The 23737-nt window shown below is 55.6% G+C and overlaps 2 protein-coding genes across 15 annotated transcripts in view; one reads left to right on the top strand and one right to left on the bottom strand.

Annotated features, from left to right (window-relative positions):
* Positions 1-332: 332 nt before the first annotated feature.
* On the top strand, positions 333-10547 carry FSCN1 (fascin actin-bundling protein 1). The gene is made up of 5 exons (XM_027683742.1): positions 333-1201; positions 7823-7979; positions 8461-8582; positions 8847-9014; positions 9106-10547. The coding sequence occupies exons 1-5, from the start codon at positions 379-381 to the stop codon at positions 9306-9308; spliced, it is 1473 nt and encodes a 490-aa protein (XP_027539543.1). The 5' UTR covers positions 333-378; the 3' UTR covers positions 9309-10547.
* Positions 10548-13003: 2456 nt separating this feature from the next.
* RNF216 (ring finger protein 216) overlaps positions 13004-23737 on the bottom strand; it is a 77807-nt gene continuing 67073 nt past the window's right edge. For all 14 annotated transcript variants that reach the window (XM_027683687.1, XM_027683684.1, XM_027683676.1 and 11 more), the window contains 2 exons: positions 17061-17130; positions 13004-16491 (listed from right to left, as the gene is read on the bottom strand). In XM_027683687.1, coding sequence (XP_027539488.1) covers positions 16172-16491; positions 17061-17130 — 390 coding nt within the window. In that variant the 3' untranslated portion in view covers positions 13004-16171. The remainder of the gene's footprint in view (positions 16492-17060; positions 17131-23737) is intronic.

The following is a 23737-nucleotide window of genomic DNA, read 5'->3' as shown; positions in this document are numbered from 1 at the left end:
TGCAGAGGGGACTTGCATTGTGCGTGGGGGTCTTGCAGGGAGGGGTCTTGCCACGCAGTGGGGGTCTTGCAATGGCCGGGGGGAGTTTCTGCAATTCAGGGGGCTTTTGCAATGCGGGGGAGGGTCTCTCCATGCAGTGGAGTCCCGCGATGGAGCGGGGGATGATGTCCTGCGATTCGAGGGGGCTCTCGCCGCTCACGGCGGGGTCCTGCCCTGCGGCGGGGCCCCGCAGCGATGCGGGGGGCGGGCGGGGGGGCTCGGGGGGGGCGGTACCGTGGCGGCCGCGCTATAAAGGCGGCGGCGTCGGGGCAGGCGCGGCAGCGGCAGCTCTCGGTGTCGGTCGGTCGGTCCGTGTCGGTCGGTCGGCGGCGGGGCAGGATGACGGCGAACGGGACGGCGGAGCCGGTGCAGATCCAGTTCGGGCTGATCAACTGCAGCAATCGGTACCTGACGGCGGAGGCGTTCGGATTCAAGGTGAACGCCTCGGCCGCCAGCATGAAGAAGAAGCAGATCTGGACGCTGGAGCAGGACGGGGAGGACTCCAGCGCCGTCCTGCTCAAGAGCCACCTGGGCCGGTACCTGGCGGCCGACAAGGACGGGCGGGTGAGCTGCGACAGCGAGGAGCCGGGCCCCGACTGCCGGTTCCTGGTGCTGGCCCACGGCGACGGGCGGTGGTCGCTGCAGTCCGAGCCCCACCGCCGCTTCTTCGGCGGCACCGAGGATCGCCTCTCCTGCTTCGCCCCCGCCGTCTCGGCCGCCGAGAAGTGGAGCGTCCATCTGGCCATGCACCCCCAGGCCAACCTCTACAGCCTGGCCCGCAAGCGCTACGCGCACCTGGGGCCCCGCCGCGACGAGTTGGCCGTGGACCGCGACGTGCCCTGGGGCGTGGATGCTCTGATCACCCTCCTGTTCGTGGACCAGCGGTACAGCCTGCAGAGCTGCGACCACCGCCTGCTCCGCAGCGACGGCCGCCTGGTCCCCGCCGCCGAGCCCGGCACCGCCTTCACGCTGGAGTTCCGCTGCGGGAAGGTGGCCTTTCGCGACGGGGAGGGCCGCTACCTGGCCCCCTCGGGGCCCAGCGGCACCCTCAAGGCGGGCAAGAGCGCCAAGGTGGGCAAGGACGAGCTCTTCGCCCTCGAACAGAGCTGCCCGCAGGTCGTGCTGCGAGCCGGCAACGATAGGAATGTCTCCACCCGGCAAGGTACGAGGGGACGGACGGGCGCTGGGGGTGGGGGGAACGGGACACGTCGGCCGTCCCGGAGTCCCTGGGGTGTCGCCGTGCGCCCCTGCATCTTTCGGGTATCGGCTTCCTCGGGCATCGCCCGCCCCCAGCAGCCCGCTGCATCCCTCAGACATCGGCATCCGTCGGGCATCTCCTGCCCCGAGCATCCCCTTCATCCCCCCGGCATCACCTCCCCTGCATCACCTCAGAATCGCCACCTCGGAGTGCGCCCCCCCCGCAGCACTGCCCTCCTGGCAGCCCCCCGCGTCCCCCAGCATCCCCTGCCTTCCTGCAGCAGCCACCCCACAGAATGCCCCTTTGCATCTCTCCGCCATCTCCTTAGGATCATCCCCCGCTCAGACCCCTTCTCACACCCCTCCCCTGAAGCCCCCACCTCCCCTGGGCACCCCCCTGCACCCCTCAGCATGGCTGCCCGCCGTCCCTCCCCAGTCCCCCATCATGATCCCCCCGCACCCCTCCCATATCCCTTCCCTTCCCCCTCCTGCATCCCTCCAGCATCGCCTGCCTGGGGGCCCCATCCCTCCCGCACCCCCATCCCTGCAGCATCTCCTCCGCAGGGTGCCCTGGGGGGGAGGGATGGCGAGGGGCCTGCCTTGGGGCGCAGGGATGGACAGGGAGGGGGGCTGGGAGGGGTGGATGGGGTCTTCCCTCGCCATGAAGGAGGCAGGGCTGTATCCATCGCCTTCCTTCCTGTGGAGCTCATTGTTCGCCCAACAAAGCCTCCGCCAACCTCCCCCTTCCCCGAGCATCGCTGAGCCATGTGCGCTGCCGAGCTGGGGGGCTGCAGGTCCTCGGTGGGGCTGCGGGTCCCCGCAAGGGCCTGGAGTTTCCCCCGGGTGTGGGGGGCTGGGATGGCAGCGTTACATAAAGGGCTTTGACAAAACTCCCGCATCCTGCATCCACCCGCACAAAGGCAGCCGTTCCCCCCCGCTCCCGCTGCACCGCCCGTCCCCGTCCCCTCCGCTCGCCCGAGAGGCCACCGGGCCACCCGCCTCGAGTGGTGCCACACGGCAAAGCTCCCCGGGCACGTGGCCACCTGCCCACCGAGCATCACACACCCCCAGGGGTCCGTGCCGGGGGACGGGGGTCCCTCCCCGCGCTGCCGGGGGGTGCAGGGCTGTGGGACCCCCGGGGCACATCCCCAGCGCGCCAGGTCAGGCCGGCGCACGCCGGGCGCGGGATGGGTGCGAGCATGTCTCGCTGCAGCAAAGCCCGGAGGAACAGCGGGGGATTTTTTTTTTCTTCTGTGTATATGTAATAATTCAGGGTTGCAGCTTAACCCTGTTCCGTGCCTGGGCAGCTCTGTGCAGGAGCTCCCTGCCTTTCTCCTGTTCGAGGGCAAGTCCCGCGCTGCAAAGCAGCCCCTTAAAAATAAGTGATGAAATCTGCCAAGACGGGCAGTGTGGATTGTTTTCCCAGGCACAGGGATTTGGGGAAGAGGAGGAGGATGGCGATGGCGGGAGGATGGCGGGAGGCTGCCGCAGCGCTGTGGGGGAAGGGCGGCTCCAACCCTTTGTCACCAGAGATGGGGAAACCAGATGTGGGGGGAGATGTGAGGGACGGGGAGGCGGTGGTGGGGGACCCCGTGGTGGTGGGGGACCCCATGGAGCGGGTGGGAATGCTGCTGGCCGACCCGCTGGCTTTGTGTGGTTTGGAAGGGACGGGGGGAGCAGGAAGGCGGGGGGGTGGGGGTGCACAAATCTCCCCAGCAACAGGGGGCTCTGGGCTGTGCCCGGCCCCTTTCCAAGCAAAATACAGAGGGAAGGGCTGCGCTGGGGCTGCACATCCTCGCTCGAGTCCGTTTTGGCCAGGGAAAACGTTTCCACCCGGTTTATCCTTCCCGATGGCAGCAAAGGGCTGGGAGCTGCCGCTTTCTGGGGCTCGCCCTCCCTCCTCCCGTTGGGAAAGTGCCTTGTCCCAAGGTTACCAAGAAGGCAGCCCCAAAGCAGCCGTCGGAGGAAGCGGTTCCAGACAGCCCTTTCCCCCGCCGAGCTGATAAGCGCCGTGCTGTTGGCAGATGCGCCCATGGCCACCGGGGATGGGGGAGGTGGGATGTGGGAAGGGAACGACTGCAGCTCGGCACAGCCTCGTGGGAAAAGGCTTCTTGTTCCTGCGTGGAGTCAGGGAGGGAGGGGGGACGGCAGTGCCCCCCCCCGCCCCTTCCCGCGCCTCATGGGAGGAGCAGGGATGGAGCCATGGGGCTTCTGTGGCTCCCTTGGCTGGGATCTAGCTTTGGGACAGTGTTGTCCCACCAGTGCCAAGTCAGCACCTGGCTTGGAGTCTCCTCCCTGTCCTGGGGATGGCTGGTGTCACCATCCCCTGCACACTGGGCACTGGGGGCCGCAACACAAACAATCCCGGGGGAGGAAGGGGTGGGTGCCAGCCCTGCCTTTGCTCTGGCACTGGTGCTGGGGGTGTCCCTGGCACATTTCTCCTGCCTCTAGCCCCAGAAGGATGTGATCCCTGAAAGCCCCCATCTCCCCATTGCCCCTCAAATGGAGCAGAGCCGGGGTGCTGCCAGCAGCGAGCAGCCTCCTCCCTGCTCAATGGCTCCTTTCTAGCCCGGCTGTGGCAACAAAGGGCCCTTTGTGGGCGTGAGGGTCCCCGGGGGCAGAGCGCTGGCGTTCTCCTGCTGGGACCCTGCCAGCCCCCCACCCAGCCATGGTGTGCCCCTGCCCCCCACCCGCATGGGGGAGAGGGTGGGCTGGCTCGAGAGTGAGGAATTGCAGGAAAATAGGGTCTGGGGAGGGGGTTGAACGAGCAGAGTGGTGATGGGAGCACGCCTGGGCACGCAGTGCTGGCGATGGGGAGCTCTGCTCCAGGGCCAGGAGCCCTCCCAGCATGGGGTGGGCCGGATTTAGCCCCCCCAGTTCATCTCCACGAAAGGCAGGGAGATGTGGCTCCAGGGTGGGGGACATGCAGGCATAGATGCACATTTCCATCAGGAGATGCCAAGTGGCCTGTTGACACTTGGGGGATACCACAAAGCCACAGGAAATCCACAGGGAAGGGGGGGGGGTTATTCAGGAAATTCGTGTTTCACTCCCACTCGTGACCCCCTTGGGGGGCTGCACCCCCAGCAGAGGAGCTGCCAATGCCATAGCTCCAGGCTGTTGCTTTTAGACAAAAACCTGTTTGGGTTTCTGAAGGGGTGCAGTGTAAGCCCAGCCCAAGGGCAGGGATGGGGCAGGATGAGTCTGGGAGCACGTGTGTGGGGTGGAGGGTGCCAGAGCCCCACAGGGAGCCCAGACCCGACCTGTGCCAGCAGCACTGGGTGCAGCATCCCAATCCAGACTACTGGGACACGAGGACCTGAAATCCTGCCCTGCTGTCCTGAGGGACTGGGGGCTCTGTGTGATCCTGCCAGTGCTCCTGTGCAGGGAGCTGAGCTTGGTTTTTTTCAGACATAACCATGGGTTTTTTAAAAAGGGAGTTGGAGGATGGCAAGGATGCTCCTCTCCATGGAGTGCATCCCACAGAGTCTCACTAGCATCCCAGGATGGCTCATAGGAGACCTTCTGTGTGAGTTGAGTGTAGGGGGAAAGTTTTCTATGTGCCATAAATGCCCCAACACTGGATCTACAGCCCCCTGTGGTGTGGGGCTCGACACAGCTACAGCAAACTCTGCTCCTTTAGATGGAGAAGCTCACATCTCTGGGAGCTGTAGGAAGGGATGTGTGTGCTCTGAACTCTGTGTACATCCACTTAGGCTGGAGAGTAGCGAGGGCTCCAGCACCAATCCTTCAAAACCGCAGGATTGGCAGCAGCTGGAAACCTCGGCAGCCGAGGACTTGGGGAGCCCTTTCCTGCTCCAGTGCTGGCTCACCCCATTGCCCTTCCCTGTCTCTCCAAGGACCTTGAGCCCAGGGACTCAGGATTAGGAAGCCCTGGGGAGAACACCTGCCTCAGCCCTCCCACCTCCAACCTCTGCATCCTCCCCAGGATCCCTGTAGCAAACCCGTGTTGCAGACGGAGCCGGAGGACATCCCACACCAGGAATTTTGGGGAGTGCAGTTGTACCTCCCAAAGAGCCGCCGTGTGCTCACTCCCCTCCCGCCTCCAGCTGTAATTAGCAGCTTCGTCAAGGTCATGCAGAGCTGTGCCAGCTCCAGACTGTAAATTTACCAGGAGCGTTAATTAATCCATGATTGCAGTGGGAGCGGCTGGGCCAGGCGCGGCGGGAGAGCGGGTGGACACGGCTCCCTGGCACAGCCCTGGGCTGCCACAGCAGGGGCGTGGCTGGGGGACAGCCTGTTCTCCACCACGGGGACATCTCTGTCAGATCTGCCTCCTCGCAGCCCCTGCTTCCTCCAGTTTCCCCCATCCTGCCCGGCTTTGAACCCCCAACTCTCTCCCGCTCCAGCTCAGTTCCAGCCCTTTGAAGCCTCCTCCTGCCCCAGCCGTAGCTGCATTCCTTTCTGCTGAGCTGGTGTAACCCAACCCCACACTGCTTTTGGGGAGGGGGTGGTGGGAGACCCTCCTGCTGCCAGGCCCATCCAGGAAACAGGGAAAGCCAAAACTCCATGCAACAGCGAGTGTGGAAAATGGCACAAGAGTGTTTGCGTGGGGGAAGGTGGTGGGTGTGCTGTGCTCTGTGGTGGGGAGGTCTCTGGGAAGAGGGGATGGTGTTTGGAGACTCCTGGCACTCTCTATCCTGTCTCCAGCCCATCTGATCCTTCTCTGTGGCACAAAGCATCCCCCTGGCTCTTCCCAACATGATCCCTGCAGGTCAATGAGTTCTTCCCTGAAACATGCAGTGATGGGAAGCATCACCATCCGCTCCTTCCCCTCAAACCACGTGGACAGCTCTCACAGGTTTGGGGAGTTCAGGGGGTGAGTGATGGAGGCAGCATTCCCCAGTGTGCCTTTGCTCAGCCCAGTCTCTCCATGAGCCCCAGCGGAGCCCCTCTCTCAGTTTTATGGCTCTGGATTGGAGCTGGAGCTGCCTGACGCCGGGATGCAAAATGAAAACCAAATGTTTCCACAACCGCCGGCTCAGCCCGCGGCAGCTCCGGGAGGCAGCGAGTGTGGGATGGCCACGGGAGCCAAGGGTGTGGCCAGTAGGGCTGGGGCTCGTGGCCATGCAGCACCCAATGTCCCCTGTGCTGCCCAAATACCCTGGGGAGCAAAACACCAGGGTGGCTCTGTGTCCATCAGGAGAGATCATCCAGTTCCAACCCCCTACTATGGGCAGGGACACCTTCCACTAGACCGGGTTGCTCCAAACCCCATCCAGCCTGGCTGTGAACACTTCCAGGGATAGGAGCTGCAGGAGGTGCTGGAGGATGCCTGGCAGGAGAGGGGATGCTGTGAACAGGGTGGCAACCATAGGCCAGTTTGGATGTGGGAGATAAGATTGTGGCCCCTGGGAACAAGCCTGATCCCTTTGGGAAAGGTGGGAGACTGAGATGCAAAGCAGAGGTTGCTCCTGGGCACCTGGCTGGGGATGCCGGATTGGAGATGCAGATGGGCAGTGGGGAGCCTCAGGGAGCTGTGTCTGCAGGACCTGTGGGAAGGCAACTCCACGGCTGGTGTGTGGAGGTAGATGGTCCCTCCCCAGGTGGTGTGGATGGTGGGACTTCTGCTCTGGAAAACTCCTCGTTCCACTGAAGTGCCATCCCTGGGCTCCTCTCACAGGTTACAGGTCCATGTCCCACTGGTGGTACTGGACCTATCTCCACCCATCCCAGCTGTAGGCAGGCAGGGAGCCGTGGGGCTGAGCTCCGCATCCCGGCTCCCTCCCTGAAACCCAGCATGGCAGCTCAGCCTCTTGGCTTGGCCCGGGGCTACGGCTCGTGACTCACATCCCCAAAGTGGTTTTAGGCAGAAATCCACCAAGCTGGAGAGCTCTGGAGTAGATTTGGCCCCACTAGGCCTGACTAAGCAGGTTTCCTCGGGCTCAGTGCCTATGTCGGACATGCACATGGCCTGGTGGTAGCCCCAGGACTGGCTGCATCCACCTCTGCCATGGAAATGCTGCCTCTGGCCCCTCTGGTGCAGGGATGGGTCATCCTGGCTGGGGAACAGGCTGGTGCCGATGGTTTTTGGGAGTCAGGGAAAGGCTTGGCTGCCACAGGGCTTTCCCAAGCCTCCTGTCCCTGCACACCTCACCACCCCAGCGGGCTGTGACAATTTGTGGATGAAAAATGGTGCCACAGTCCTTAAACACGCCAAGAGCTGGGATTCATGGGTGCTGCAGTGGCCTCTACTAATGGTTTGAGTAACCTGGCTGTCATCTTTGGGAAAAACTGCAGTCCTTTTCCATATGAAATATTTACACTGGTCTTTGCTTCATCATAACGGAGCTGGAGAGTCAGGAGTGGAAGCTCACGGCTGCCTCAGCTCAGCCCAGCTCTTGTTTATGGCCGTAACACCAAGCAGCCAAATGAAAACCTGGATTTGAACCCAAAATGCCAGAGGGGAGATCTGTGTGAGGGATCTGGGAGTCACTGAAGCTCAACAAGGGAGCAGGAGCCCCTCTCAGTTGGGTTTCCTGGCCCTGCACCCAGACCTGCTGGAGGTGGGTTGTCATCCCCCCGCTCCCTGGGACCCCCACCTCCATCTGTCTCTGCTCCATAGGGATGGACCTCTCGGCCAACCAGGATGAGGAGGGTGACCAGGAGACCTACCAGCTGGAGATCAACAAGGACACCAAGAAATGCGCCTTCCGGACCTACACTGGGAAGTACTGGACCCTCACCTCCAATGGGGGCATCCAGTCCACTGCCTCCACAAAGTGAGTCCCCTGTCCCCAGCAGGGCCATGCCTGGGCTTCAGGGAACCCTCTGCATCTCCCAAGGGAATCCAAGGGGGATTTTCCAGCCTGGGTGCTCGCCCCAAAACGCTTCCCAGCGAAGGCAGGGAGTGCATTCCCCAGAAAGCCAGGGATGGGCTGGGGTTTGCCTCCCACGACGCTCGGCAAGTCCCTGGGGTCACGTAATCCTTCCCGGCCGGCCGGGGCTGTCGAAATGCTTTTCCCTGCAGTTCAACCCTGACAGCCAGGCGGAAACCCCAAAAGCACATTTGGCTGCCTGCCTGCCTCCTGCCTGCGGGGCAAGGGCTTCCCAGCAGGATGGCCACCACAACATGGTTCATCCTGCAAAAACAGATCGAAGCAGGGTCTCCTGATCCAGCCGTGGCCCTTTCCAAGCCAGCGGGGTGGCACTGGCAGGGCCCCCATCCATCACATCCTGCTGAGTGCCCTCTCTGCCCCCCAGGAACGCGAGCTGCTACTTCGACATCGAGTGGTGCGACAAGCGCATCACCCTGAAAGCTGCCAACGGCAAGTACGTGACGGCAAAGAAGAACGGGCAGCTGGCAGCCTCCATGGAGACAGCGGGTAAGGCACCCCCTTGGGGACCCCACCCTGCACTGGGGCGGCAGGGGATGAAAAACGTCCCCTCCCTGAGCCAGGCCCTCCTTCCAAGTTATGCTCAGGGATGCAGGCAATAAGTTTTCTTAGTGAGAGAAGTGAGACGGGGGGACATGGGAGGGGTGAGAAGCAGGTGGGGGTTGTGCCCCTCCTCCTCACTGCTGCCTGTCAGCCACGGGGTCTGCTCTGTGCCCCCCGGCTGCTCTCACAGCCCCTCTGCCCTCGGCGCAGGTGAGACGGAGCATTTCGTGATGAAGCTGATCAACAGGCCCATCATCGTCCTGCGGGGCGAGCACGGCTTCATCGGCTGCCGGAAGGTGACCGGCACCCTCGACTCCAACCGCTCCTCCTACGACGTCTTCCAGCTGGAGTTCAACGACGGCGCCTACAACATCAAGGGTGAGTCCCCGGGGGTGGCTGTGGGCTGGGGGTGACGGGCATCGGGGTCCCCGTGGTGGCTCACAAAGCCACCTTGTCCCCTCTCCCGCAGATACCACTGGGAAGTACTGGATGGTGGGGAACGAGTCGTCCGTCACCAGCAGCAGCGACACCCCCGTGGACTTCTTTTTTGAGTTCTGCGACTATAACAAAGTTGCCATCAAAATCAATGGCAAATACCTGAAGGGGGACCACGCCGGGGTCCTCAAGGCATCGGCCGACACCATCGACGCCTCCACCCTCTGGGAATATTAATGCACTTTAGGGTACCTCCCGTTGCCAACTTCTCTTTCCCTTCCTCCGTCCTCTTTTCCTTTGGGTTCTGTTTCTCCTCTCTGTAACAGGATTTTCAGACTGGCTTCTCCTTCCCTCCTGCCGTAGAGTTGGTGCGTTATGTGGGAGGTGGATCTCCGTAAATCCCTGTAAGAACTGGAAAAGTGGTGGGGCAGCCTGCCTATAGCTTTGTAGAAGGGTCTGTCTCTATCCCCCATCCCTGTTTCCCTCCAGGTTTGCTGGGCTTGGAAACCACTGTATCCCCCTCCCAGCCCCGAGCATCACCTTAGGTAGTTGATTATCCTCTCCTTGATTGAAAAAAGGGAATAAGATCACCTCTGAGCTCACTTCTGCCATATCAGCACTGGCACTGCCTCAGTCTGTGCTGCCAGTGTCCCCTGGAGCATCCTCCCATCCTGCCCTGCTCCAACCAGGGGCACAGTGACGGTGCTGGGCTCAGCCAGCTCCTCCCGGCTCCTCTGGCAGCTTCTCTTCCCTCCTGGCTTTCAGGGCAGGTCCATCCCCAGCTGAGCCGTAAGAGGTGACCTTACATATCACAGCATCCCTGGGGATGGGGCTGGTGTGTGCTGGCACACATCCCTGCAGAAGGGCCAGCAAGCTGCCCCCTCCCCTCCCCATACACCTGGAAATGATTCTTTAGGGTGATCCCGTCTGGAAAGCCTCAGCCTTTCATCTCATAGAGCCCTGCGCTCCTCGTGTCCCTCTGCCCCTCCTCATGCTTCTGGCTCTGGAGGAGCACCCCAGACCCTGATGGTGGGTCCAGCCTGGCAGGTGCCTGCCCTGAGGCTGGTCCTGCTGCTGTGCCTGGATGGGGGGGCATGGGGGGACACAGAGCCAGCCCGTGCTGGGGTGGGGGCTTCATCCAGCCCACCTCCCACGGGGCCTCGGTCCCAGCAGGAGCCTGGCTGGCCCACGTGACCTCCCCGGGGCGGTGGCTGGAATCATAAAGTGCAGATTTTGGTTTACAGAATAGAAAAGTTCCTTAGCAAACTTTGCACAGTGATACTTGCTCAGTACCTTTGTTGTTTTTTTTCTTCCTCTCTCGTAAAATACTGGAACAGTGAAGCGAATCACTGAACACCTAATGCTGAATTAGGAAGCGCCTGCTCCCGCGGGCTCCCCCGAGGGGGCAGCTCCTGGTCCCGCCACCCCCGGGGCACCTGGGCTGGGCTCTCATGAATCACAACCCTACTGGAAAAGAAAAAAAAGAAAAAAAGACCAAAACAGTATTTTTGTTAGTCTCTATTTATATATGCTCTCCATGGCACTGTGTGACCAGCTGTTGTCTGTACTAGGTCTGCATTAGAGTTTAACGCTGTCTGTAACGGGTGATGCTGCGTGTTCTTTAGGGTGTTGAAAGGCACTTTATCCTTTGGGGCCTTCCCAGGGCTGGTATTTGCTCCCTGCAAACACACCAAGGAGCCTTTTCCTGCGTGGGCCCCCTGTGGGGGGGGAGCGCTGGTCCCAGCCCACGCCAAGGGTGCTCGCGGCATCGCTGCCGTGCCAAACCAGGGCCGGTCCCTCTGCCAGAGGCCAGGCAGGGGCTCATCAGCCTTAAAGCCATGAGGAGGGACTCCCTCCGTAGGAGCTTGGTGCTAAACTCAGCTGGGAGAGCGAGCGACTGTCCCCTGCCAGGGGGACAACTCCGGGCTGGGATCCCTTGCCGGCGCAGGGGATCCCGGCTGGGACTCTACCTCGGCTCTGCACTCACATCCAGGGGCTGCCCGTGCCCCCCTGGCACCACGTGCCCCCCTGGGCACCACGCTGCCCCTTAAAGGACCAAGTGTCTTGATGAAGCCCTGCGTGACCCTGTGACTCGACACACACTTTCGCTGGCCTTCACCCCCACCCCATGTTGCCTCCTCCCTGTCCCTGTTGCAGTTCAAACCATGTAATTCCCGCTCCGGCTTCTCCCGTGTGACACTAGGTCAACATCTCTCCTGTTTCCTCTTATCGGGTGTCGTGACTCTCTGAAAACATCTCACTCTGAAAATTTAAAGTTTTGGGTTTGTCCATTTTTTTTTTTATTATTATTATTTTTTTGTAAGTGCCATTTGTATAACTTAAAAAAAAATAGCTTCAAATGGAGAAAGATTAATTAAAAAATAAAACCTGCATTCGGATTCAAACTGGTGTGTGGTCTGTTAGGGCTGCAACAGCCTTTAAATGAGAGGCATGAGCCCATGGAGATTTGGGGTGGTGGAGCCTTTGAGGACCAAATTGCCTGACAAAGACTGGGCTGGCTCTGGTGGGAAGAGAATGGTGACCAACAGGCTCTTCTCCTGTTGGTCAGGAGAAGGTGTAAAGCCAAAGCCAGCTGGAGTCCGGGTCACCTCTGGAGATGCCCGGAGAAGCCTGAAGCCACTGAGCCCACAGGGCTTGTCTGGGAATGGGTGACACATGGATGGGTCAGGGGGAAGCACCAGCAAACCATCTCACCTGCAAAACCAGCTCTCCTGCCCTCGCAGCCAGGAGCAAAGCCATGCCCCCAGGGAGCTTTTTCTCCTCCTGACTCAGGTGTTTCACCTTCATACAATGGCCCAGCCAGGAGGGAAGAGCAATGGGATGCTGGTTTTGGGTGCATGGTTTAGTGGGGGTCAGCAATCAGCCCCCTCTGCTCAGTGATATGGAGAAGGGGAAGATGAACTAAGGAGGGAAGAAGGTGGGGAGCCCAGCCCATGTGTCCTGCCAGAGCAGCCTGGATGGCTGGGATGTGCCCACAGCCCTCCAGAGACAGCTGAAACCAGCCCTGAAACTCAACCAACTGGTGTGATGCTGGGGCCAGGCCCAGTGCTGGCTGTGCAGGGGGGGTGCAGCAAGTGCTTACAGGGGGACTGGGGCCAACTCCTGCACTGAGAGCAGCCACCCTTCACCACCACAGCCTGGCTGGGCACCTGCAGGGCACTGATGGGCTCCTGCTTGGCTTTAAAAATGTAAAGCTGGTTTGAAACAGTTTGGGAAAAGGGCAGCTGCTCAGCTCCATCCAAACACACACTGTGGGGGGAGAGCGGGAGGGCTTCGCCTGCAGAGACCGTCACCATCAGAGCGGGGTTTGAGCACTGCAAGGGCCAAAGGGAGGAAGGATGTTCATTCCTGACTATAAACAGGGAGAAATCAGGGCAGTGCAGGAAACGCTGAGCAGCTCCAATTGCCCTCACTGTGACACCCGTGTGTGCGTGGCTGTGGCACCAACTGTGACACCCGGCCTGGGGAGGAGGCAGCTTTGCCAGCTCTGGCAGTGGGTGCCTGCACAGGGAAGGGACGCTGGAGCTGCAGGAAGGACTCTCATCCTTCCCCTCTCTCCCAGCTGCCAACACACATTTCCTTTTTTCCCCTTAAGGCCGGATTCTGCATTTACCAACATTTACCAACACTCCTGCAAGAAGGGAACCCCCCCCCAGCCTTCCTCCCCATCCTGGTTTCCATTTACAGGAGAGACTGGAAACCATTTTCTATCCCATCCAGTTTTATCTTGGGAGCATGTGGAACATATTAAGCTGTTCCAGGAGGGTCAAATGGGTTTTGCCTTGCAACCTGTGGAGTTTTCACTGGCACAGGCTGGGATCTGGCCCCACGCCCTGGCATTATCCCAGCACCAGGCTAGCACAGGCAGGATGGGAAGATGATGTTTTGGCTGTTTCAAAAGCACAGAGGTGAAAGCCAGAGTGCACAAATTTATTTACAAAAATTCAAATTACAATATAATACAGGAACTTTTTACACACAGAATATTAGAACTGTTTACTACCAGAATGTAAAGAAAAATATTTTTAGGGTTTTTTTCTTTTTTTTTTTTTAAATAAACCACCTATTTATTTTCAGCTATTGTTATACAAAGTTGCAGAACATGCACATCTTTACAGGTTTTTTTTCTTTTAATACAACATTTTGCTAAGTGCAAATACTAAGTTTCTCTCTCCACCTTTAAGGCAAGTAAATGGGACACTGCAATTAGCCATAAGAAGTACCTGTTATGGGATCAGCCTGGGCACAGCAACCTCCCCAATGCCTTTTGACCTTTAAAACCTTTAAACAAGTAGTTCCAAGGACTGAGGGGCAGGAGGGAAAAGGGAATGGAGGAGTTAGAGACCAGGTCACAGCTGGATCTGGTGGTTGTGCAGTAAGTTTGGGGGCTTTTTTCTTCTTCTTTTTCTTTTTTTTTTTAATAAATCAACAGAGATTCAGAAACCACAACTCAAGGTCTCTCACGTTAGAGGGGAGGAGCAGCCATAAGCTTTGGCTGCAAATTTTTTTGGTGCCAGGGGTGTTTCCTTGGGGAGAGGAGCAGTGCAGGGAGCCCAGAGCCAGGCACGGTGCACCTGCACATCACAGACCAGGCACCGATTTGTCTTCTCTTGGACCCAAATAAGCTCTTGGTTTTGGAAGGGAACACGGGAATCGCAGTCCCCTCTTCCCCTACATCCTCCAGGTTCCTCTAGGACCATAACCAGGGCAGCAGTGACCCTGATGGATCAGTCACCAACTTCTGTCTGATGCTTCTCCATTCCTCCTTGCTCCACCTCCTCACTTCCCTCTGCCAAGGCTCAGTTCTCCATGCCCACACACCCCTGGATATGCACTAAAAGGTGGGACTGGACCACCATTTTTTGCTGGATCACCATTGTATTTCCTTCATAGTTTGGGCCATTGGTTCAGCAGCTGAGCTGGGCCCCAGCTGCTGCCCCCCCAACTCCTCTGGGGAAGGGCCAACACCTCAGGGAGCCTGGTGGGCTCACCCAAACCAGCCCTTGAGCCCAAAGAATCTCACCTATTAAAAAAACAGGATTGCCTTTCAACAAGGGAAGCACCCTCTGCTTCTTCTGACCTGTCTCTGTTTCCTTGTCCCCTGCTGCTGCTGTGACACATCCCTCCCTCCCCAAATCCAGCAGGACACTCTGCTCCTGGCTATCACAGGAATCACTCGATGAAAGGCAGCATTTAAACCTGGCTAAAACCCAGCCAAGCAGCAAGTCATAAAGCTCCTACAGCCCCCAGAAATAAATTAATTTAAAAAAAGAAAAATTCCAGCAGCAAAGGAATAGCAGTTGGTTATTAATGCCAGAGAGACCACGGCATGGACGAGCCAAGCGGAGCAGCCACAGGGTATGTTCGACCCACAGGCAACGGGAAAAATTGCTGTCTGAGCTCCAACAGGCATGGAAGTTGCCTCTGGGAGATCTTCCTGGGGACAACAGCCCCCAGATGCTGTCCCAGGCTCCTGTCCAGGAGCATCCCACCGACACCCTGTGCCCAGCACTCCCTGCACGCCCGACGGGGGCCGGGGTTGCGGAGAGCGGCACGCGGGGGGTTGGCAGGAACTGTGAGGTGGAGATAGGGAATTTTACCTGAAAAAAAAACAATTAAACCCACAAAACACCTGGATGCTCAAATACAGGGGGGAATAACAGGAGGAGAAATGCACCCAGAGGGTTCCCAGCAGGACAGAACAGGATGAAGCCCAGAACAAACCATCTGGAGAACAACAGCACAACTGGGCTGCTAAAAGCAGCCCAAGAAGAGGTTTTTTTTTTCCACTCCAACCATTTTCTTTTCTAGAAGGGGCCTGTACCAGACAGCACAGCCAAGGGCTGTGGGGGAAAGGCTTTGTGCCACCCTCCTCCCACAGCCCAGTACTGCACCCGCCGCTTCTCACAAGGAAGTTTTGCTTTTCCCTCACTTCCTAAGCCCTGCAATACACAGGTTTAACTTTTAACACGCTTTTCCAAAGCCAATTAAGCTGACACACACATTTTCAGAAGTTATTTAGTGCCATGGAAGCAGCCAGCTTCCTGAAGCATGAGGCTACAGTTGCCTTTTGGGTTGTGGGGGTTCAGCTGCAGGGGCTCCTGGCCCACCCTGTCTGCATGCACAGCTATGGGAGTCATTCCCACTTTTCCTGCTACAGCACAGAGCACTGCCTACACATCTATCCGGGTGCTTCCCAGGCAGTTTTTGTAATAAAGGGCACAGCTTCAGCTCCAGGTGGTTCCAGCTTCTGTCTGAGCACTGCAGCCAGAAGCTGGGGGAGGTCTGGGATGCCAGAGGAGAACAGCAAAGCAAAGGCAACATTTTGGAAGCACCCACTTCTGGGGGAAAAGACTGAGCCCTTCAAAGGAGGAAAGTTCAGTCCAGCCAAGGATTTGGGTGCCCAAATCTGCCACTTGCTAACACCTCCCAAACAGACCATGGCTCTGTGCTTCCCACTGAGATCTCAGCAATGGGATGTTGCAGCCCCTCACTCCACTTCCAGAGTGGAATGTTAAAAATGCAAGATTGACTTGGTTTTGAACGGTTTATTTCTGCTGGGAGGTGCCAGCAGGGTCCAGGGACACTGGAGAACATGGGAACCCCAGCCTTGTGCCTCTCTGCAGGCAGAAGGCCGAGGCAGCCACCTCCTGTTACCTTGTTTCTGAAAGTCTTACTCAGATGCCAAGTCTCTCCACCCTTCTCCCAAGACTCACATGACTGTGCAGCAGCTGCTCTGGCCAGCAGGAAGGCGGGATTTTTGGAAAGCCCCCGAGGAACGGCTGTATCCCTGTGCTCCACAAAGCCTCACTTTCCCTCCCACCAGCTCCCTGAACAGGCTTTGTCAAAACAAAACATCTGGATGCCCAACACAGGGTGGAATTCCACCCCTTGGAAATGCAGCACCAAGCCCTGTTGCAGCACAGGTTGAAATGTTGGATTGCAAAGGTTTGGATAAGCCCTGGAGAAGGTGCAGTGCAGGGACACTGAGTCCCCTGGCTGCTGGCTAAACCCAGAGGGGGCGGAGCGGGAAGAGGGTGATGTGACAGGGTGGCTTTGCCCTGCAGTGACTCTCCAGGTCAGAACCGGTGCCGGGGCTGAGGGCCAAAGTGCATAGGCAAGTTGGGCTCCAGCTGCACGTTGATCTGGGGAAAGTCAAAGTTCACCCTCATGTTGGGCAGTGGGGGCACGTAGGGAGCGGGGATGGGGCCGATGTTGAGGGGGATGTTGTTGTACATGGGCCGGACGGGAGGCAGCGGGAAGGGCGGGTGGACGAAGGGGTACGGGGGCATCCGGGGTTGGTGGAAGTTCTGAGGGACAGGCCTAGGGATTACTTCAATTCTCTGGATCTTCTCTACGGGCTTTTCCACGGGAGGGCCGATCCGCTTGAAGCTGTTCTCTGCAGAGGGAGGAGAGCAAAGAACCAGTCACCCCACAAACCCAACTCCCCAGGCTCCAAGGTCTGACATTTGCCATCGGCCTCCTCTTCCATCCCCAGCACATTCCAGAGCCTGCTGCTCCCCACAGCATCACTGCTTACCCTTCCCTTGCTCCAGGTGCCACGGAGCACAGCACGAGCTTTCCAGGCTGGCTGCTTTATCAGTGCCACCCCACAAAGGGGGAACATCCCCTTCTCCCAGGATGTGGGGCAGCCCCTGTGCTCCCCACAACACAGCACAGAGGTTTCTTCTGTAGTAGCTGAAAGAGCCCTTCAGCTACTTTGCTAAGTGGAGAGGGGACAGGTCTGTGCACTCAGTACACGTGATGCCACATGAGAGCTGGACACAAGCCTTGTGCCTGCCCACAGTCCCAGCAAAGGTCTGCAGGAAACAGCACTTTAAAGCTACATGGGTTCCTGGGAGGAACAGAGGCCAGTGAAGATACAGAGACTTGTCAGCAGCTGGGAACCCTATGCTGTCCCATTATCCTCAGTCTGATTCCAAAGCACAGCTACAGACTGGGACTTACCTCCATTCTTCTTCCTTTGCTCCTCTTCAGCCTCCTTCTGAATCTCCTGGATTATCTTCTCATCGTCTTCCTGGAAATCAGAGGAATACCCAAAGTCAGTGGGATAATTCCTGCTGCAGCAGCCTTCTGTTCTCTCAATGCTGCTTTTCTTTTTGGCACAGGGAAAACAGAAAAGGGTGAATTTGGCTGAATTGCCCTCGTTTGGGGCTGGCCCAGGTCTAGCCAAAAGCAAGGCTGTGATGGGGGAACTGCAGCACAAATAACCTGCACTCCATGGAGTATGACCAAGAGGCTTGGATCAGCTTTCCAAGGAGATCAGCACTAAAATTCATTGACTTGATGGAAACCAGAGAACTGCAACCCAGTTCCACCCCTCTGAAGAGCTGTTAATCTTTTAAATGGCAATAGTCTATTAAATATTTACATTATACTAGCACTTGTAGAGTTTTTGGCCCAACAGCTGGAATTAACACAACTTAAATCCTGGCTCTAGTAGCTAAATGGTGCCATTTAGATCTTATCTGTAACTCTTAGAAGGGCATAAATCGCAATATGTTTCTTTAATGTCTGTCTAGAGGTTATAGCAGGAATATTCAGAGCTGCTGCTGAGAACACAAGGACAAGCCAGAAATTGAAATTGTCCTTCTGCGTCTCATCAGCCTCTGTTCTCTCGACGCAAAGGAGCGACGGTGAGATCAAACGGCGCGGTGAGGCCTCGGATGAGATTCTGCACTGCACCACAGAAAGAACAGCTCTCAGGGTCACAGAGCCCACAGCTCCGAGGACAGAACTCCCTCCCAGTGCCAGGCACTGCCATATGTGCAGTGATGGCAGCGAGGTCCTGCCGGTCCCTGCAGGGCTGAACTGCTGCTGCTCCATGTCCCTCAGGGTGAAACCCTACCTGGCGCTTTCAGAGAGAGCAGCCAAACCTCCTGGAACGTGTCTGACCCTTGGTGCTGGTTATTAGGGAAGGAAGGCCAAGAACAGGAGCTGTGGGGTGACACATAACATCAGGCACTCTGCGCTCCTGCACCCAAAGGAGCGTTTGGTTTGCTCCAGCAGCTCTCCTGCAAGGGGAGCAGGAGGGTACCCAAGTACCCCAAAAGGCACAAGACTCTGCTCTGTTTGATTCATCCTAATTTCAGTACTGCCAAAGCACATAAATTTCTTCCTGAACGCTCTTAACATGGAAAATATCCTGTATTTGAAGAGTGCTCTGGAACTAAATTCAAAATATGCTTCATGTGTGCAGCTACGTTGATACTATTTTAAGCTTCCCAGTTCTCATCTCACAGTCCTGCACATGTCCAGCAGCAGTGCCTGGGAAGCTTGGGGAAAAGTCCCCTCCTCCACCACCAGATAAGGTTTCCCTGGGAGACTGCAGTTATCTTAATGTGCAGAAAGCAAAAAACTCAATACTTCCCTGCCTTTTATTATCCTGTGAGTCAATGGTTAAAATTAAGACTTTCCAGGACATTCCTTTTTCTTCTCCAAGCAGGCTGCTTCCATGGACTGTTAATTACAGCCTATCTATCTCCATAAAAACTGCTGAAGAATGGCTCTTCTGAGCCTATAGGGAATGTCTAACTACCCCCCTTGTATCAGATTGTGATGTTCCCTGGCTGGAAAACCACCTGGGCATGTTCCACAGGCAACCAAACATCCCCTGCTCCTTTGCTGCCCCAGAAGTGCTCTCAAAGTGTAGCCCCAAAGCTTTAAGACTTCATATTTTTTAATTCTCAGACTATCTTTTTGCAATGCTGTTGAAAATGGAGAAAATCACCACTCATATTTTATTGCTACTTACTGAAAAAGATGTACTTGAAGGTGGTGGTTTGTTTTTTTTTTAGTTATAAGACAGGAAATATATTTTAAGCTCAGCTGAGCAAGATCACCCTATCTCCTTTCCTCACACAAAGGTACAAACCTCACCTTAAAGCCTAAAAACGTGCAGAAGTGTCTTTTAACTTCAAAATAAAAACCTTTTACTTTAGTCTATGTCTGTGATTATGGAAGAAATTCTTTCCCATGAGGGTGGTGAGGCCCTGGCACAGGTTGCCCAGAGAAGCTGTGGCTGCCCCATCCCTGAAGTGTTCAAGGCCAGGTTGGATGGCACTTGGAGCAACCTGGGATAGTGGAAGGTGTCCCTGCCCATGCCACAGGGGTGGAGATGATTTTTAAGGTCCCTTGCAACAAAAATCTATGATTAACCCTCTGAAATGGTGCTTTCCAGGGACACCACCCCCCGTGATGCTGCAGTTCCAGTCAGCCCTGCACAAACCTGGAGGATCAGACACACCAAGAGCACAACTCTGCACATCCTCCTGCAGCAAAGGGTGCTCGACCCTCCCAGTTTAAACTGCAGCTGACCTTCCTAATGGGGCTGGACACATCCATCTGCCCCAGAGCCGGGAGCCACCTGCACCCTCACCAGGGTGACGCTGCTTCAATTACTGTGGCTCCCAGAGCGCCACGGGAAACACGGGACAGCAAACCCCATCTGCCAGGCCTCCAAAACCACTCCTAACTCCCAAGGACAACATAAAACACACCCCCACAAATGCAGCAGCCAGAGGTCCCCACTTAACCCCTCCTGGGTTTCAGCTCACAGCACACCCCAGGTGCAAAAAACCTGCCAGGAACAGACCTGGATCAGGATGATGACTAATTCTGCAAATTGCAGCAGAGGCACAACAAACCACGTGCCCAAGAACAGAACTTATCAGCTCTGTTGCTTCTCTGCTGATAAAAGTGTATTTTCCCATTGGAAGGTTAAGAAGTGCTTACGCTTAATCCCACATACCAAGCCTTGGCCTGGAATTTTTTTTTTTTTTGCATCAGTATTTCTGAAAAACTGGTATCCATTAATATCAAAAGAACAAAAATACACTGCACAAGACGCACCTTCCTACTTAAGAGGTTGACATGAAATTTGGCAAGTGATGAATACACAGCACAGTTCAATAACTGCAGTATTCAGGAAAGATCCACATCCCCGATGGAACAAAAGAATTGATGATATGTAAACAGCAAGATAATTTTAGGGTGTTCCTGAAAGAAAGCTGATGCTACAAATTCTGCTTAATACATCTTGTGCAGGTTAGAATTTTAAAAAAAAAAGTCCCAGTGCTATTTTAGTGAATTTTGCAAAACACCTCTAATTCTTTGGAAGCAAAGCTTGTTTTTTGATTCCACAGTAATTAGAGAGAGATGACAGATTCATCGAAGGGTGAGGCACCCACACCAAAAATTAAGATTTCATTAGCACACTTATGACTGGATTTGTGGTGAGAAACCATTTAAACATCACATGAGGTGGAGGCTGCAGAACGATTTCAAAAGCTCCTTGTGTCCATTTTCCTGAGCAGGTTCATGCCCCTTAATAAAGGATTAGATTATATTTTAATAGCCTGTTCACAGGCTGTGTGGACTGAGGGGATTTATCTTGTCAAGCTACCAGTCATCTTCCTGTCAGCTGCTTTGCCTACAGCAAGAAAAAAAAAAAGGGAAAGAAAGAAGAGAAAGAAAAAAGCAACCCCCCAGACCCTGAGGGAGTCTCAGCACTGGCCAGGCCATGTGTTTTTGGAGCAAGGATGTAACTTGGCTCTTCTGTGAGAGCAGAAATGCAGGCACTGCTCAGCACAGCCCTTCCCCACACTCCACTGCATCATGGGAGAAGGGAGGTGGCCAAGAGGAAAATGCAAAGGATCTTTGAGATGTATTCACCCTCTTTATCTGCAAACACTGCAGAAAACAAAAGTGCTTATTTTACAGCAGCTGCGTTTTCAAGAGGCAAAACAGGACTGAGCTTTGCCCCAGACCCGCCTGCAGGATGTTCCGTGCAGGAGCCATCCCCAGTCCCAGAGCCAAAAAAAATAAACACTCATCCCTGGTCAGTGTGGGAGCCTGCCCTTGGATCCCCCACCTGGGAAAGGATCTCGGCGTGGAGGAGGCTTCTCCTTTCAGTCCTCTCCCATTGAATCCAGGGAATGCGGGAGCACCGAGCCAATCACAGCAGAACGGATGGCTCCGTCTGTGGATGGATTAGCTGAGGAGCCGGGCTGGGTTGCTAAGAGAGACACCTTTTCATGGCAGGGAGGCCTGTTACAACAATGCTGGTGCAGGGGAGCCTCATCCAGCACCCACACAGGGTCTTGCCACATGCAGAAAGAGCCCAAGGAGAAACAAGCTGCCCTTGGGAATGAGAAAATACAGCAGCAAAGGAGATAAAAGCTCGGCAAGTCACACAGAGACAACCTCCCCCCAAATAAAACCTCCTCTGCCCAGAACAAAAGTGCCAGCCAGGGAGCTTTTGAAAGCTCTGTTTTTATCTCCTGTGCTTCTCGTTATCTTTAATTATTAAGTGTCACAGGAAAGCGGCTGCCGCCTCCTGAAAGGAGGGAAAACAAGAGACCTGGTGACTATTTCTGGGCTGTGCAACCCCTCCCCTACTTTAGAAAGTGCTCCACCACGGCTGCCTCCCCCTTTCTGCCCCCTTTTACTGCTTTCTTTTTCCACGTACGTGTGGCCGCAGCCGTTACTAATAAACTTGAAATGATTTTTCGCGACAGAGGCTTCCAAAGGACTCAGGGGTTTTGTTTCAAATCATTCCCAGATCAGCTGCGGAGAGCCTGAGCAAGAACAGGCATCGGCTGTCTCCGGCGTGTTCCTCCATGCAGCAGGAAGCAGGGATAAAAGCAGGCTGTGTTGTAACTGGAACAGGGCATCCGCAGTGCTGCAGGAAAAGGGGGGCCGGGATGGGGACGAAGCACACGCTGGCGTTTAAGAAATGCAGAGTTATTTTAGCAACAGGCATTCCACATCGATGGCTTTCTGCGAATTCCCTGGATTAACCATATGCTTGTGATTGAGGCATTTTATAGCAGTTAAAAAAAAAAAAAATCCACCACAAACCCCACATCCTAAATTTAAGGGAGCTTCCCCCCCTTCCAAATCCTGAAGGCAGCGTTGTGCACTTCATGCATTTCCTTAATGCATTTGAAGTTTTGCACAGTGTTCGCTCAGCATCATCTTTTTATAACACCAGAAGGAGGGATAATTGCAAACACCTCATGATGATTAGTCTTCTGCTTTGAACTTTAGGGCCTTTGGGAGGGTTTGAAGAGTTTACTGAAAACATCTTAAACTTTGAAGCCAAAAAAAAGCCGCTGTGCAACATTACTGATAGCCCAGAGATGAGTATTAAATTCAAAATGATACATTTGAGAGCAGAACCTGGTTTACCAAAACAGCCAGAATGCATTAATCAAATTGCATCACGGGATTTGTAAAAGCTGGATAAAATGCACACACCAAGCTCAGGTTAGCCACAGATATTTAGAAATCAGGGCAAACACAGCCCCCGTGTCCCAGAGCCAAATTATAGAGTCATAGACTATCCTGAGCTGGAAGGGACCCATAAGGACCATCCAGTCCAACTCCTGGCCCTGCCCAGGTCAACCCAACAATCCCACCCTGTCCCTGAGAGCATTGTCCAAATGCTCCTTGAGCTCTGGCAGCCTTGGGGCTGCAACCACTGCCCTGGGGAGCCTGGTCAGTGCCCAGCCACCCTCTGGGGGAAGAACCTTTTCCTCACATCCAACCTAACCCTCCTGACACAGGTTCATGCTGTTCCCTTGGGTCACCAGGGAGCAGAGATCGGAGCTGCCCCTCTGCTGCCCCTCATGAAGAAGCTGCAGACCCTGATGAGGTCTAACCTCAGCCTCCTCTTCTCCAACTGAACAGACCGAGTGACCTCACCTGCTCCTTGTATGGCCCCTCTAGACCTTTCCCCATCTTCATAGCTCTCCTTTGGGTGCTTTCTAATAGCTTTATTCCCACTGCTCCTTCCCGAGCTTTGTCTCTGGCAATATTGCATCAGCCCCTCCCAGCAAGCTGAGCCAGAGCCCACATGGGTTGCAGGACAGGCACACGAGGAGTTCTGGCCAAGCAGCTTCCTGGGAAGAGCTCCTGGAACATGTTCACCTCCTACAGGGGCACCAATTAGCTCCAGAAGAAATGCAGGGATTAAACAATTCCTGCTGCCCACAGCCCGACTGCAGCTTGTCCCAGAGCCAGCAAATATTGCAGCGATACTCTTCAATCAGACTCCAGCCTGATTACAGTGTAGGGACAAGATTTTAACTAACCTTTAATTATGGGAAATGTTGAAGCCTCTGCTTTACTCTCTCAAGATCACTTGAGACAAAGACTAACAGATGCTGCTGTTCCTAGAGGACTGTCTTTAATTTGTTTTTAACCCAAGCTAATGAATAGGTTTTACTTATACTTTCACAAGAATCATTTCAGGCTTGGAAAACATTAAACATTTGGAAAAGAACAAGGGTTCCCCATTTTAAAGAAACCTGAATTTTGCTGTAAATAATAGAGAGCGAAATCCAAACCAGATCCTTCACAGGTGGATCCTTGGGTGGACATCATCCCTGACAATGGACAGGACACCGCTGATGTAATGGTCTTTTGCTCTTTCAAATCCTCCAATTCCTTTCCCCTCTTCACACCTACCAGGATAACTCCTGTTTTCATGTCCCATATGAGAGCACAGATCACCCAGGAAGGGCTGGGATTGAGTCACCAAGCCCCTTATGAAGGAGGAAAACACACACAGGTACCCACCATCATTTCAGCTTCAAGCCAGCATTTGAGTTTCACGTTAC

The sequence above is a fragment of the Neopelma chrysocephalum genome, unplaced genomic scaffold (assembly GCF_003984885.1).
Source record: "Neopelma chrysocephalum unplaced genomic scaffold, ASM398488v2 Primary Assembly neopelma1_65, whole genome shotgun sequence".
Taxonomy (NCBI): Eukaryota; Metazoa; Chordata; class Aves; order Passeriformes; family Pipridae; genus Neopelma; species Neopelma chrysocephalum.
This window is presented reverse-complemented; position numbering and strand designations above follow the sequence as displayed.